The sequence below is a fragment of the Crinia signifera genome, chromosome 4 (assembly GCF_055691185.1).
Source record: "Crinia signifera chromosome 4, ASM5569118v1, whole genome shotgun sequence".
NCBI lineage: Eukaryota > Metazoa > Chordata > Amphibia > Anura > Myobatrachidae > Crinia > Crinia signifera.
Window position 1 is genome coordinate 236,841,643 of NC_139220.1, and position 17,157 is coordinate 236,858,799.

Here is a 17,157-nt window from a genome sequence, read left to right on the forward strand (position 1 = left end):
CGCCGCAAGTTTTTTACACAGGTACCCCCCCACCACCGCCCCCCCCCCCCTTGGGTTTATGAACCACAACCAAATCTCTGCTTGATAAATGTACCCCTTGGTGTGTGTTTAACATTATTCATCCATCTACAGTTTTACTACTGTAGCAAGACGTCGTGTAAGGTGGTTATTATGTAAGATTATAATAATGGTCTGAAAGGCTCTGAGCCTGATGCTGGTTTGGTTGCGTATTGGATGTAATTTACGCTAAAACCGATGCAGGCCTACAATGAGCTTATTTACACACCCATATGCACATTCCACATATACTCACATTTGCCATGACGGGCACTGAATCCAGCAAATAAGTTGTCAAAACATCATGATTTGTGAGATGATTATTGTATCACTGACTGTTCACACACACTGATCCCATTTGATTATCATTATTCAATTAGAAACTTTTTTATTGGCAATTTAAAAAAAAACATGTATTTACATATGTATTACAGTATATACCCACACAATTAATAGACCATTGATGATAACAGAATATTGCATAGATTCAGTCGGTTTCATAAAGATGTTGAACAGAGGTTTTAAACCTGGCTTTTGTTACAATCCATGCAACAGAAATGGTATTGATATTGTGAATTAAGCGTTAGATCTGCTGTTAGACATTTTTGTTAAATCCTAATTCATACTGTAGTACTTTGTATAACAAAAGTAAATTCTGCTAATATTGGCTCTCTTTCTACAATAATCTGTTCTGAAAACCCAAAAAAGAAAAATAACTCTGCAATTGCTTATTGCCAGCAGGGATACGCACAGCATTTCCACCACAGAGGAAGTTACTGGGTGATTGTAATCCACAGGACAAGTGCTACATTCTCTATGTATACATAGCCAGAAAAACATACCTTCATTGTTGTAGTACACCCTCTGCCAAATTCCTGGTTATGGAGATTTGCTTAAATGCTGCTGATAATGGTTGCATGGCAGTCTGCTTGTCACAGCACAATGACAACATAAATTACAATTATACTTACAAGCCTATGAGTGCAGCATGTATAGAATCGAGAGCTAACAGCATGAGATTAAAACATGCACTACTCCTTTCCATACAACACTGCTTGGTAGCACATGCCAAACATCAACCTGTATTATATATAACTCAGTCTTTAATCAATATCCCTAAATATATCCAGCTGGTACTGTGTTTGTTAAATAGGCTGGTGGATAACTACATGGTAGGTCAAGGTTGGGGACCCCAGTTCTGCCAAATCTATCTCTAGCAGTGTAGACATACTGTACTGTATTGACAAACCCAACAAGGTTCCTGGACACAACCCAGTCTCCCAGATACTGTATATACTTTATTCTAAACCTTTGAGGTTCCACATCAAGTGTATTCATGGCAGCTAAGAGCCAACATTCAGCATTCCAGTGGACGGCATACTGGCAGTCACAACACTACTGCTGGCTTTCCAAATACCGCTAGAGACCAGTGCTGGAATGCCAACATTGATGAAAGCAACTGCCGAATGTACGTATGCAGAGTACTAGGTTTTGGCACTAGGAGGAGACTGCAGGGAGTGAGGGTTAGGGTTAGGTTGTGGGTGGAAGTGTAAGGTTTTGGTGGTGGGTTTGGGGTATGAGGGTTAGGCTGTGGAGGGGGGTGAGGCTGAGGGACGGGAAAGTTAAGTAAACATACCTGACCCCCATGGGAGTTCCCTCCAGAAGAATGCTGGCATCAGTATTCTGACTGCCGGCATACTCCCCATCATCCATATGTATCTGCCAAGCACTTTCAGGTGAGAGAAATCTCACAGACATATACGCACCTGTACATTGTAAATATGCGAAATGCAACTAGCTTCAGCACCTAAATGACTAATAATATTAGTATTAATATTTATTAGCTACAATATCTACTGTACAAATACTATTTAAGTTCCATGTGTTCTGTCTAGTTCAACAAATATTATTCCTCTAGACCTTTTATGTAAAACATGTCTTATTTATATGTGTATTTAATGGCTATATCATATTAGAACTGTCAGCTTCATATGAAAATGATTCCTTTAGTGGCAATTGCAGCAGGTTTCTCTGAGGTTCCACCTGCAGCTGTACACAATGGTAGTTTGCATAAAACACACCCCTTTTTAACATTTTATGGCACCAAATTAGTAATTAAAACATTTAGGGCGGTATGCAATCTGGGATCACGGCTGCCGTGATCCTGGACCGTTTGCGGTCAGATCGACTGCATAACGACAGACGGGATTCAATGTCCAGCCTGCTGATGGGCGCAAAGGGGGCGTGGCTGCAAAAACGGCCGTGGATTGTCCATCTGCGGCCGAGATAACCACAATCCACGGCCGTTATCGTCAGAACGGGCCCAACAGCTTCTGAAGTCGGGCCCGTTCTGCCGTGATCCTGCATCAATGCTGTCGTTAATAACAGCATTGAATAGGGAGCCGCCGCTATTTCCCACGTCGGAAATAGCGGCGGCACATTGCATACCCCCCCTTATACAGTTCAATAAACTCTGGCAGCTGCTAATGAAAATTGCTGTCTAAATTTATGGTAATATGGGATATGGTAATATGGGATAAGGACAGTAGAATTAGAAAAAAAAATTAACTCCAGCTATTCCAGGTATTGCTGCTTCAACGAATTATAGATAATCCAATGCTAATTGTGAATAATCCAATGAAGAAATAAAAGGTAAGGCAAAAGATGAAGTTGTATATTTTACTGTCCATTATCGTCCTTCACGCAGTTCTTCTTATTGGTTTATAGAGCCAGAAGTGCTAGTTCTCCTAATGACAGCCTGTACTGGCCCACTGGGTAGTGTTTTAATGGCAGTCCAGGCCTCAAACCGAGTGAGACCTTGCAAAGTTATATTACCCAACTGCAGTAACTCATCTCCTGGCTGAACAGCATCGTTTTTGTCCGACACACCTGCAAAAACAAATACTGATTGATTTGCACTGTAAATATCAAGGTCCAGCGGACGTGTATACTGGTGGACAGGGTGGTTATTAACAGTAATAAGTAAAAAAATCTAATAGCACAGGTGGAATTAAGCTAAAAAGAACTAAACAGTTATTTGAAAACTTTTAGAACTGTAAACAGTGTGGAATTTTTTGCTCTTGCATGCCAATACAGGACTGCCTGTGAACAGTACACCCTAAGGCCGGTTTCACACACTCCGGCTCCTGCCGGACGGTGAAATCCCACACGGCCAGGGAGCCGTGCCGCACACATTAGTTGTGAATGGACACTATTGTGTCCATTCACACGGGACGGCCACGGCCCGGCCGCACGGCTGCAGCCGGATCCCACCACTGGAAGGGACGGCTGCCGGGCTGTGGCCATCCCCTCCATGATAAACTACTGTGCGCGGCACGGCTCCCTGGCCGTGCGGGATTTCACCGTCCGGCAGGAGCCGGAGTGTGTGAAACCGGCCTCATAAGGTGACCCACATCTTCATTTAAAAGTGAGTCTCTAAGAAACAAAAAGGTACACACATCTTTGATCAGGGAGGGGCGACTTCTCTTCTCTCCCTCTTATACAATAGGTACTTGTCAATGTCTTATCCCAATTTGCCTTCCCCTTTCCGTGAGTGATCAGACTCCGGGCCAGATGTATCAAGCTTCAAAAAGTGATAAAATGGACTGTGAAAAACAGCCAAACATTCCGCTTCTATCTGCAATGTTAGAGGCTGGTTCTGAAAAATGACAAGTAGGAGCTGATTGGCTGGTTGTTTATCATTCTCCACTTTATCAATATTTGAAGCTTGATACATCTGGCCCTCAGGGGTAGATGTCTGAAGTAATGATAAGACAGGAGAAGTGAGCCATGGCAACCAATCAGCACTGAAATAACATCTATAATTTGCATAATATAAAAATATACGGTACTTATGTAATATCTGGGCGCCCGATTTTTGCATCGCATCGCATGCAGTGGCTTACAATTCATGTGATGCGATTTTTCATTGTAAAGACCCGATTTTTAATTGTATAGTCACCCATGGGTGATTTCATACCCCCACTATCCAACTAAGCATGGAGTTGTTTTTATATAGTGTGGCGAGCGCAGCGAGGGGATGCAGAATACATGTAAAGTAATCCGTGTCTCCTCGCGGGGCTGGCCACGCTTCGGGCTCGGTGGCTCGCTGCGCTCGCCACACTATATAAAATCCACTCCATGCGTAGTTGGATAGTGGGGTATGAAATCAATGAAAAATCGCATTGCATCGCATCGCATGCCTTAAGTAGTGGCATGCAATGAAAAAATCGGGCGCCCAGATAATACATAAGTACCAAATATACAGAGCAGCTGATTGGTTCCCATTGACCACTTCTTGTGCTCAATTCTCCTATATTATTACTGCTTCATACATCTACCCCTCAATGTGAAATGGAAGTATTCCAGCAAAGCGGATTGGTACAAAATCCCGGTGGTCGGAATCCCAACACCGAAATCCCAACAAGGGGGGATGTGAATCACCCCCCCTTGTGGGCTCGGTGCCTCGCTACACTCCGCACACTAATGTATTTTCCCTCTATGGGTTTCGTGGACACCCATAGAGGGAGAAAGTATCGGGATTCGGCAGTCGGGATTCTGACCGCCGGGATTCTGACCGCCGGGATTCTAACTGCATCCCCAGCAAAGGAGAGGAGAAAGCTTATATGGGGTCAAATTCATACCTGAACCCTTCTGTGCAAATTTGCAGAGGTATCAGATAGTGAAAATATCACCCATTGACGTCCAGCTGCAAATCCATACGCAACTCCCTCAACATCAAATGATTTTCCCAGTCTGTGCAAGTGTGCGTAACTGACTCTTCCACAATGGGTGTAGTATGCTGGGCCAACAGTGGGGATTCCAACAGTAAGGGCTATTTCACACACTCCGGCTCCTGCCGGCGGCGAAACCCCGCACGGCCAGGAAGCCGTGCCGCACACAGGTTTACAATGGTGGGGATGGCCACAGCCCGGCAGCCATCCCTTCCAGCGGTGGGATCCGGCTGCGGCAGGGCACATTTGTGTCCATTATTAACTTCTGTGTGCTTCCTGGCTGTGCAGGGTTTTGCCGCCCAGCAGAAGCCAGAGCGTGTGAAATAGCCTGAAGTATACCCTCAATCCCACAACTCTGCAACAGAAACAGGCTGATCTGGGATGTAGCTGGCTTCAGACACCCTCCCTGAAACCGTGTGGGAACGCCTGCATTTTCCCAGACACTCACAGAAAATGGCAGGTTACCACCCACAAACAGTGGCTTCCTGTCAGTCAAGTTGTGAGGGGATTGGGAAATTTGTATATGTGTGCGCTAGTTTTGTGTCTGCTGCATACAGTACATACTGTATATTGTTGTTGTTTTTTTTTTTTATTATTCTTATAAGTGAATTATGGTCTATCCCCCAAACAGTTCATTGTTTCCGGATCTCACAGAAACACAAGTGAAATAAATAGCTCTGCCTCTGAGTGTCAGTTAGTAGTGAATCCACCTGTGCACCTGCGGGGTGGCCTGGAAAATGTGAATTGTTTGGGGTCTGAAGGACGGTGTTTAAGAAACACTGCAGTCGTCTTTTTCCTGATTAAGATCTCTGGCCAAGAATGTGATGTGAACTCTAAAGTTCAGTAGCATGCGGTGACCAACGCCTGAATTGTGTCCCGATTAATCACAGCCATTCACACATTCAGGGGAATACAAAAAGAAAGCTAAGTAATTTTCAGGTTTTGTTGCTCCTTAGTAAGACTCCTTAGTCCCACAAAAATGCAGAATTAGGGGGAGAAACTGTATGAAGTCTTCAAGCTTATTATTTTTCATTTTAGTCTGATTGCTACATTGCAGTGACAAGCTGTACCTACAAGTCATAGTTTATTTTACCAAGTGTACAACTGCCCTCTACTGGTGGTTGGGGATAATTGCACACAGCTAGCAGTAATGTCATTTTGACAGGATTAGACTGTGCATGTGCAGTCTGATGCCGGGCAGCATCTGAGCACTTGCTCAGATGCTACCCGGCTGCTCCCGTCTTGGCTGTGCGGCTCTTTGCAGCGTGACGCGGTCAGAGGTCGCACTGTGCAGCCTGTCAGACTTTTTTATTAGGGGTGCCAATCCCAGGATTGAGCGTTTTTCAATCCCAAATCCCTAGTTCCAATCACTGGATGGGGGGGGGGGGGGGGGGGGGTGTGGTCATCTCCTTCTCTAGGGATCAGCTTCCAGTCTGAATTACTATGGTGTATTTTCCACAGTGCTGTTGTTAATCTGGGACATTGAGCGAGATGTGCTAAAAGTGATCACATAGAGAGTGATAAACCACCAACCAATCAGCTCCCAACTGTCATTTACCAAATACACCCTGTAACATGGCAGTTGGGGGCTGTTTAGGAGATGTGACCAGTGATCACACCCCCCTAAAATGTGCCGCTACTAATGTATTCCCCTGGAGGGCCATTCATGTTTCAGTCTGACACTGGCAATACCCTGATAATGTAGCTGGGTAGTCTGTTCCGAGCAGTGTTAAGCTGGCCATACATCAGAAAGATCGATCTTAAGATCGATTACGCTCATCATTGTGTACAATTTCCCTTGAAATCCCCGGCAGTCCTTGGTGGTTTTTGAACACACAATCTACTCACAATCCATCATACAATCAGTCATACAATCCACCTGCTGCATGATTGTGTACACAAGATGTTTTTCCATAGGGAAAAGCAGTGCTGACCCAGGTTCAGTGTAAACGGTGCAGACCTGGGTCCGACCTGGGTCACAGTGCTGTGTAAATGGGGTATGAAGCTGGGTCCAACCCTGGAAACTCCCATGTTCAAAGAGGGTCCGACCAGGGATTTTGGTGTAAAAGGGGTATTAGAAATTAAGCACACATCACCCTGTGTCTATGCCCCATGGCGATGCCTGGTCACATCGCTGGGGCTAGATTGTGGATGCAACAATAGTCATCATTAGTTTATAGTCAGCGTAATAATGATAGACATTCCTCACCTTTGAATATTCTGTTTATGACAATAGGCTTGTCTCCATGGACTGAGCCTTTTCCTCCTTCTAAGCTGAATCCTAGGCCAGCCATAGATTTTTCTAGGGTAACTGTACTTATACAACCTGTGTCCTCTAAATCTGTAAAAAATAAGAGATTATATTATAATTAGCAAGTAAAACAAAGTGTAATAAATGTATTTGCAAATGAGCCTTTGGTACTTGTTTCCTAGCACGGCCACACCGATTTCCATCAGGGGGGTCGTGTCGGAAAAATCGCGTCGATCGCATGCGACCGACCCGATTTTTTTATTGAATCAAATGTGAATAGGGTCCCTGGGACCCGATTTTACATTGGATTCAATGTAAAATATTCCCTAGACCCCCAATTTTACAGCCTAAACCCCACCCCACAATTGACGTGAACCCGAAGCGTGGCGAGCGCAGCGAGCCTGCGAGGGGTGGCGGTGTGCGTCCTCTGACCTTTTCATTCCCCTACTATCCACGTCGGCGTGGAGTTGAGAATATAAAGTGTGGCGAGCGCAGCGAGCCACCGAGCCCGAAGCGTGGCGAGCGGACGCTTATACCTGTGAAGTTATACGCGTCCGCTCGCCACGCTTCGGGCTCGGTGGCTCGCTGCGCTCACCACACTTTATATTCTCAACTCCACGCCGACGTGGATAGTAGGGGAATGAAAAGGTCGGAGGACGCGCACCGCCGCCCCTCACCACGCTTCGGGTTCACGTCAATTGTAGGGTGACGACGGGGCCATATATAATGTGAAATGGGTCATATTGGCCCATTTCACATTTTTTACTATGTGAGATGGACTTTATCAAGTCCATCTCATCTTGTGCCATTATAATGGCACAAGACCGACGCGATGCTCCCGATTTCAATGTTAAAAATTATTTTAACATTGAAGCCTATGGGGAAATCGGGGGCATCGCGTCGGTCGCGTTGGGGCCAATGTTAATGGTCGCGACCGACGCGATGCCCCCGGTTCTCCGTTTGCCGGCAAAATGGACCTGATTTCAAAGGAAATCGGGTCCATCGCGGGCATCGTGTACCTTAACTTAAAGGTACACGATGCCCGCGATTGTGGCCGTTCTAGGAAACAAGTACCGAGCCTTTTCATTAAATGTATTATTACTATTCATCCATCTATTGGATACAGACAGAAATGCAAACGTATGACTTCTCTTATGTACTGTAGTTTCAAAACTAAAATTATAAAATTGTAACACATGAGATTCATTGATTCCAATGCTGATGTGATGTATGCTTACACTCCCACCAGGGTTGCACACAGAGAAAAATATGACACTACTGCACATGTGATGTTTGTGCATAATTGTGGTCTGAACCTTGGATTATATTCAGAGTTGGACGGATATCACACAGCCACTGCATCTTTGTGCGCAGCAGCTGTGCGATAATATGCTACTGTGTGCTCCGCCCCAGACTTGAACCCTTGGAATGTAAGGGACTTACCCAATGAGGTTTCCTGAAAGTGATGGCTAATTCCATATGCCTGGCCAAGGGACACGTCATTGTTATACATTTTCCAATACATTTTGCAACAATCTTTGATTGTTTGATTAGTACACTTGCATATTTTTTTTCCTCTTTGTGTGTTGCACTATAATCCTCAGCAAGGTAGCTCCTCTCATTAAATAGGTTGTGCAGTCTAGGCTCCTCCCTAAATATTCTATATTGTGTATTTATATGTATACTTGATGGTTTGAGGCTCCTTAAGCCTATAGTGGCACCTGCAGCGGGGAATCTATATTTAAATTTACATAACGGCCAGGCAGTCTAATGGGTGGTCCGGTGCACCCCGGGACCACCCCTTAGATTCGCCTATGGGCAGAAGGGACTCACAACTGCCCCTCCCTACTGCGGGACACTGCTGTCCCTGGGTGGGACACACGACAGTCCCAAAAAATGGGACTGTCCCATGAAAAATCAGGACCATTAGAAATGATGAATATGTTAATATTGTAAAAGGGTCTTATTTAAACAGGCATTCCTGCTGGCTTCTCTGATCCGCTGCTCCTGCATCCAAGGATGCACCATTGAATCATTTGCGTGATAATCAGTCATCTGGGTAACTGGATTGATGGACACAGCCACTGGCTTCAGCATGCCTAAAAAATTGCACCATCATTCAGTGGTTTAATGTAGCTCTTTCTGTCATTGCCCCAGCTCCTTCCCCAGATGGCTGCAGCATCCAAGGCACTTTGAGCATTGTCACAGAGCGAGATATGCACATGTGCCGTGCAGCATCATCAGAGATGTACGCAAACCATCAGGTTTGTATTGTCTCCAGTATCACAATACCATGCTTGTTAGCCATAGCCAGATTAAGGGGGTATGGATCATTAGGTCAACTCCTTAGGTGGACACCGGAAGGTTGACAGGGACTGAAGGTCGACAGGGTCCTTTGGTCGACCGGCAGAAGGTCAAAAATGCAGAAGGTCGACACGACACATAACTTTTTTAGGCATCTAGATCTAGATGTCTAGTTCTGGACACTGTCTAAGTGTACGGCAGCCCCTCGCATTGCTCGCTATGCTTCGGGTACACTCAGTGCTTAAAGTGGTCCTGGTGAGGTGGTGGAACTCTCTTCCCCGCCATCTCCCCCCCCCCCCCCCCCCTTCCATATGTCACAACCTGGGCGGGTGCTAGGGTATTCGGCGCCCCCCTGCAAGTTTAAAATGTATGACCTATCTCACATAGACATGGAAACAATAATGCGGGCCACATAACGCCACCCTTAATGCAAATTATGCCCCAAAGTGCAAAAGAATCCAACAGGCCAAAAAACGTGAAAGTGCGCGCCGTAGGCGCGCCACAAAATTTTAGGGCATGGCTTTGTGGGACAGGGGATTATGCACACCGTAATGCCCATTATACATTATGTCACACAACATATTCCCCATTACACAATATGCCACACACGGTAATGACCCTTCCATATTATGCCACATACAGTAAGTGCTGCTTACCTACATGCTCATTGCTAGGGTTTTCTTGCTCAGTGCCAGTGGTAACATGCTACTGTACTCATAGATAGCGCGCACAGCATGCCAGCAGCAGCCCCCTTTATCATGCTTGCTGCCTGTCAGAGCCTGACACACACTGTGCAGCAGACATCATGAAGGTGACAGGCTGCGGTGGCCCTACTTATGCAGTATTGTAGTGGCCTGGTGGCCAGATGGCACCCTGCCCCTGGCCCAGCCCGCCATTGCTGCTGTGTCTGTCTGTGCCTGCAGCTTTGCTATAAAAGAGACAGCCGGGCAGAGCGATGTAAACCCTATAAGCAAAGTGATGGAACTTTTTTATGCAGCAGGAAGAAATGCAATCACAATTATTCTAAATGCCATCAGACCTGTGATCTGTTGCTTATTTTATCTCCTGTAACTGTGTTAAAAAGCCTGTGGGAGCTTCACACCTCACTTTCTTGTTGTTATATCTGCATATTTAGGGCCATCTGACCAGTTAACCACTGCAAATGGTGGAAAAGGGAAAGAGCCTCATTAAACAGATTAGGGAAATCTTTACACAGGGAACAAGGGGGTAATGAACGGACAGCCACACTACTCTCACAAGATCAGTTATTTTCCTGCATCTTTAGGCAATCTATGGGAAATGATTTGCCTGGTATGTTTACTAAAATATTGGTTTCTTACATCATAAGTGCTGACTTTCTTGTCTATCCCCATCCGCGACTCTGCACTGCAGCACGGTGCGGCTATTTAAAATGACGCGCCGGGCCCGGCTTACGGCGCAGCAGCCAATCAAGCAGCTCTGATTGGCTCAAGAGTCACGAGCTGCCTGATTGGCTGCCGGGCTGTGAGCCGGGCCCGGCGCGTAATTTTAAATAGCCGCGCCATGCTGCAGAGTCGCCGGTGGGGATAGATAAGAAAGACAGCCTTGTTTACATCGCTTTGCCCGGCAGTCTCTTATAGCAAAGTTGCAGGCAGGGACACTGCCACAGCGGGGCAAGGTGACCAGCAGTTCCGCCCCATTCCGGCTCACTTTAACCCCTGGGTACAGTGTTGACCTTCTGCATTATCGACCTTCCGCCGGTCGACCTAAGAACCCTGTCGACCTTCAGTCCCTGTCAACCTAAGGAGTGTCGACCTTTCTTGTGCCGATCCTAGGACCGCATCCCAATTAAGGGGAGGACACAGAGCATATTGACCAATTAATGGAGGGACAGTCATTGTACTTTGTCCCTCCTGTAATGGGTCATGTTGTGTGGTATTCACAATATAATACTATACACCCCCCTTTACCCCCTTGTATTAAGTGCCCTGTCTCCCCAAGCTTAATCTGGCCCTGCTGTTAGCATAGGGATCAACAATACCTCCTACAGGAGGGATCTCATAGGGCCTTATTTTGGTTCATTCTTTCTGACAAAATCCTTCTTAGATGGACAAAACCATGTGCACTGCAGGGGGGGGGGGGGGCATATGTAACATGTGCAGAGAGAATTAGATTTGGGTGAGTAATTTTGTTTCTGTGCAGGGAAAATACTGACTGCTTTATTTTTACACTGCAATATAGATCTCACTTTGAAGTAAAACCCCACCCAAATCTAATTCTCTCTGCACATGTTACATCTGCCCCACCTGCAGTGCACATGGTTTTGCCCATCTAAGAAGGATTTTGTCAGAAAGAATGAACCAAAATAAGGCCCATAGTGCTCTTAGGACATCTGTTTGGATTTCAATGTACTGTATGAGAAGTTTTTAATTTAGCAGCATTTTAAATATGATGTATTATATATTTTATATGGCATAATATTGTCACTTACTTAACGGTGTTGTGTCACCAGTGACAGCGGAGAATGAGGAGTCTGATAAATCCAAACCTTGTTCTCCATCTTTTTCTTTCTTTATTACTACAACAGCCTGTCTTGGAAGGCGTGCTTGGCGCAGAATACCCAGAGCATCATTGTGAGTGACGCCTTTCAGTGACTTGCCATTGATGGACAAAACTTTATCTCCTTTCTGAAGTGTTCCTTCTTGAAATGTCATTCCATTAGGGAAAACCCTGTGCACCTGAAACCAGGATTATAATCAGTACCATATATAGACCAAGAGCTGTCCTAGGATAGCCCAGATACAGAATGATACACACCCGAAAAGCAGCAAACCTAAAAGCATATTTGGATATGGCATAAAAAGGGTTAACTACACTTCCTTAGCTAACGTTCTATGACTGTGTTGTCTCGTTACCAAATGAAAGTGCCAAAATACAATTAGGAAAACGATTTCCAGATGTTATAATGATCACAGTACTTCTAAAAGGAAAATGAACACTGTATTATTAAGGACATTTCCAAAATTCTGAAGCGGGTAGGCCTGGGATGGGGAACCTTTGGCTCCCAGCTGTTGTTGAACTACACACTTCAGCATGTTTTGCTATTTGCTAAACAGTTTTGCTATTTGGCCATGCTAAAACTGTTGCAGGGGCATGCTGGGACATGTAGTTCTGCCACAGCTGGGATCAAACTGTTCCCCATCCCTGATTTAGGCATTATGTGTTGCCATATAGTCTACAGTACCGCCAGCTGAATTGATCCTGGAAAAGGAAGTTCAGAAAATCCACAGCCAATAGGAGAATTCATCACAGTTTCATCGGTGGATGGCATCAGACAAGGTAAAATGATCAAATAATGGCTTTAATGGAATGTTTTTAAAATAAAGGAATTCACATAAAATGAAGAGGATATTATAACTACACGCAGCGCAAGTCAGGCTGCTCTCCCACACAGCAATAGCAAAATACCCACAATCGATCAGTAATGAGTACCATCTGTGTGTATTTAATAGGTTACCTTCTTCAGTCATCAGTGCCTGATTAACTAATAGACTGATTAGGCTGCAGCCTAGGGTGCAAAGATTGGGGGGGGGGGGGGAACGCTTGCAGGTGACATCCATGGAATAAAATGAAGACCTAATTTATTCCATGCATCTTAGGGGTGTGCATCAGTATCCTGACATTAGAACCCCTACTGCCTGTGCTCCGACAGGGGGCGAGTGCAAAGAAGCCCCTTCAGGGCTCGGTGGCTTGCATCGCACACCACAGGTTCTATTCTCCCTCTATGGGGGTCGTGGACTGTTGGGCATTTAAACAGTCAGGATTGTCCAGACACTTATAGCTTTAAAATAAATAAACAATAACATTTGAAATAGCCCTGGCACAGAATATATTACATTGGGGATTGTAGGTACTCTAAAACATCATGTGCAAAAAGTACAAGATTCAGTATTTGCCAGCTGGCGGTATTGATAAGGGTCTCTGAAGCGCATCCAAAACCGTCATAACTAGTGGCGATTAAGTAAAGAGTCCAGAATACCATCACAGTGACTATGGAATGTTATCATGTGAGTACATACAGTGATTGCTTTGTTTTCTAGGTCAAGTCCTCCAGCGAGACTAAAGCCCAGACCAGCGCCCTCTTCCTTGTGTAGAACCACAACATGGATGTCATCAAATTGCTGTAATTCAGAAATATATAAATTAATTGTTGCATTCCTATCACAGCATTCATTCTTGCAGACTTTGCTATAGCAGTACTTATTTCATTTATTTAATATAAAAAAGAACATTTTCATATTCTCTTACATATTGGGCCTAATTATAAATAAGTCACTCAACTGTACATTTAACACATTATAAAACACTAGTAAGGAGAGAGAGATGGGGTGAAGTCTGCACACAAGTTAATAAACCCAAAGTGTTAGGAATAATACCGCTATATTTTTTGGATTTTAGCGGGGGTGCTATCCTATCAACCAGGTAAGTTTAGTCAAAGGAAAGAGAGAAAGTAGTTGCGGCGGATGCACACCAAAAAAAGAGGGGGTTTTTTATATAGATTTTAATGGAAAAAAATTCCAATTTTTACTCAAAAGTGGGGAATCCTATTAATCTTTATTAGTAAATGGATTCAGGATAACCCACTATAATTGCGAAATCCAAAAGAGGTTAAAATGACGAACATGTAACATACAAATACATAACATATGTGAGAAAGATTTATAAGAAAATATGTGCTGAATAGATTTAAAATGTAGGTAGATGGGGCTGATGGTAATGGTGCTGATTCTAGACTTGGGATATGGTTCACCAGGATCTATTGCACACAATGTGGTTTTTACACACACGTAATCGGTTTCAGATATCTTTATGTCATTAGCTGTATTGCTTGACTGGATACCTAATGAAGAAGGCTCTATGATCCTTGCCGAACCTGTGTAAGCACTAAAAGGGTGCTCTGCTGATGTATGGGGTTTTTAGAGCCGCATATATCATTCATAGGTATTTATATATCTTATTGTGACTTAAATACCCAAACAAAGATGGTACGGTTTTAGGCGAAAAAAACCGCTCCAAAAATATTAATGCCCCTATATCATATAGGTGGGCACGTACCTTTCACACATTTTAATTAATGTTTGGGTTAATTATTGCCGGACAACCGCACGAGCATTGGCTCCTAGCGAGCCACGTGACGGTAACGCCACATACTGATTGGCGGATCACTTTAATAAATATGCCAACAGAGGGACAGTCTGTTGGTTGGCTTGAAGAAGCTATATGCGAAACACGTGTCCCAATGTCTGTAGGCTAGACAGAGGGCTGTAAATGGGTGCTGACTAATGTATATTTAATGTCAATGTTTTACTAGACTTGTGCCTATACCCGCACTTATAAAATTGGTACTATATCTGCTGACTCAGTAGTCTGTATACATTTCAGACTATCTGACCAACAAACTTCCTCTGGTTCACCACTAGAGGTCAGAATCTTAATCACACAGATCTAATTAGCACAGTTATATTGCTACCACCTGTGCCACAATATCACTTGGGGTGTGCCCAAAGATACGTGTCAAATATACAGCTGACATTATATGTATAAACCTACACCTAAGTGAGGTATCCAACACAGCAGGAACTGTGGCACACCAATTGTATTTGGATCATTAATTAAAATGTGTGAAAGGTACGTGCCCACCTATATGATATAGGGGCATTAATATTTTTGGAGCGGTTTTTTTCGCCTAAAACCGTACCATCTTTGTTTGGGTATTTAAGTCACAATAAGATATATAAATACCTATGAATGATATATGCGGCTCTAAAAACCCCATACATCAGCAGAGCACCCTTTTAGTGCTTACACAGGTTCGGCAAGGATCATAGAGCCTTCTTCATTAGGTATCCAGTCAAGCAATACAGCTAATGACATAAAGATATCTAAAAACGATTACGTGTGTGTAAAAACCACATTGTGTGCAATAGATCCTGGTGAACCATATCCCAAGTCTAGAATCAGCACCATTACCATCAGCCCCATCTACCTACATTTTAAATCTATTCAGCACATATTTTCTTATAAATCTTTCTCACATATGTTATGTATTTGTATGTTACATGTTCGTCATTTTAACCTCTTTTGGATTTCGCAATTATAGTGGGTTATCCTGAATCCATTTACTAATAAAGATTAATAGGATTCCCCACTTTTGAGTAAAAATTGGAATTTTTTCCATTAAAATCTATATAAAAAACCCCCTCTTTTTTTGGTGTGCATCCGCCGCAACTACTTTCTCTCTTTCCTTTGACTAAAACACTAGTAAGTCTGCTCGAAGCAAAAGCTTTGAACGCTAGTTGCTCCTGTAAGAGAGAGAGAGATAGTCTGCTACCTTTTGTGTTTGTGCAACTGTGAGAAAGAGATGTAATTTCACTATCTACCAGCAGATGGTGGTGTTTTATCGGAGACTCACGGACACTAGACACACATATATATATTTACCCTGCTGCAGAATGGGATCCCCAGGGCATCGAGGCTCAGAACTTTATTTGAATTAAAGTCATTTTTTTAATTAAAACTCTGTCTAAAAACACTTTGGTTTGATGATGATTATATAAAGTAGTCCATAAATTTTCTATGCTTTCCTTATTGGAGGCTCTTGTTACAGTATATTGCATTATCACCATCTGCATTCCCCACAAGAGACTGATACTGTTACAAGTGAATCACCTGTTACAAATTTGTAAATTGATACTTCTCTCATTATGCAACTTTGGGGCAGATGTATTAAGCTGGGCGAAGAGATAAACTGGAGATAAAGTGGAAGGAGATAAACCACCAGCCAATCAGCTGTGTTCAAAATCTGACAGTTGGGAGTTGATTGGCTGGTGCGTTATCTCCTTCCACTTTATCTCCAGTTTATCTCTTCGCCCGGCTTAATACATTTGCCCCTTTGTATCTACTGCTTTGGATCATCTATATTGTTTTATAGAGAGACCTATTTGCAAATTGATAATGAAATTTAAAGGGGTATCCTTTGGATTTATAATTCTATATGACATTATATAATAATTATGCTACTAGGATTTTTCCTTTCATACACCCAGAAAACTATATTTTGCTAGTAACCTAATAATATTGCCTAAACTTGAATTGTATTAAGTGATATCACTGCCATCTTTGAATCTTTTATATATTTTTTTTCTTTGTCTGTTTCTGTCTTACATGTTTGTGAGTCTATTTTATTGGATATGAATAAAAGGGTTTTTATCACCGTTAAGCTTTGCCGCAGCAAAATAATGTCTTTCCTATTCCTTATTATCCACTGCAATATTATAACAAGTATATGGTTACAACCTGGGATAGGTGCTGGGGAAGATTTTGAAATGAGTTGGACAATGAAACCTGTGTTGCAAGCAGTGGTTCCGAAACTGTGGGCCTTTTTCTATTTCACTCTTAAGCCGTGTACACACGGCAGCAATGTTTGCTGAAACCGCTGGAAATATGGTCATGGCGACCATATTGCCAGTGATGGGAGTGTGCCCCGGCGATAAATCACCAGGTGCGCTCTCTCGTTTTCAGCCCCGTTCTAATCGCTGGTCGCTGATGAAAAGGAGACACTGAGCAATATATTGCTCAGCAATATATTGCTAGCAATATATTGCTAAGCAATATATCTCCACCGTGTGTATGCACCTTAAGAGGCAAATTCCTTCTCAAATGGACAAAACCATGTGCACTGCAGGTGGGGCAGATATAACATGTGCAGAGAGAGTTAGATTTGGGTGGGGTTTTTTTTTCAAAGTGAGATCTACATTGCAGTGTAAAAATAAA

The 17,157-nt window shown here is 43.5% G+C and overlaps 1 protein-coding gene across 1 annotated transcript in view; it reads right to left on the reverse strand.

Moving 5' to 3' along the window:
* Positions 1 to 428: 428 nt before the first annotated feature.
* The window catches only part of IL16 (interleukin 16), a 98,910-nt gene continuing 82,181 nt past the window's right edge, over positions 429 to 17,157 (reverse strand). Inside the window, exons 17-20 of the mRNA XM_083184033.1 lie at positions 13,404 to 13,505; positions 11,816 to 12,062; positions 7,000 to 7,131; positions 429 to 2,946 (exon numbers count right to left, since the gene is read on the reverse strand). Of these exons, the coding sequence (XP_083040159.1) occupies positions 2,771 to 2,946; positions 7,000 to 7,131; positions 11,816 to 12,062; positions 13,404 to 13,505 (657 nt within the window). The 3' untranslated portion in view covers positions 429 to 2,770. The remainder of the gene's footprint in view (positions 2,947 to 6,999; positions 7,132 to 11,815; positions 12,063 to 13,403; positions 13,506 to 17,157) is intronic.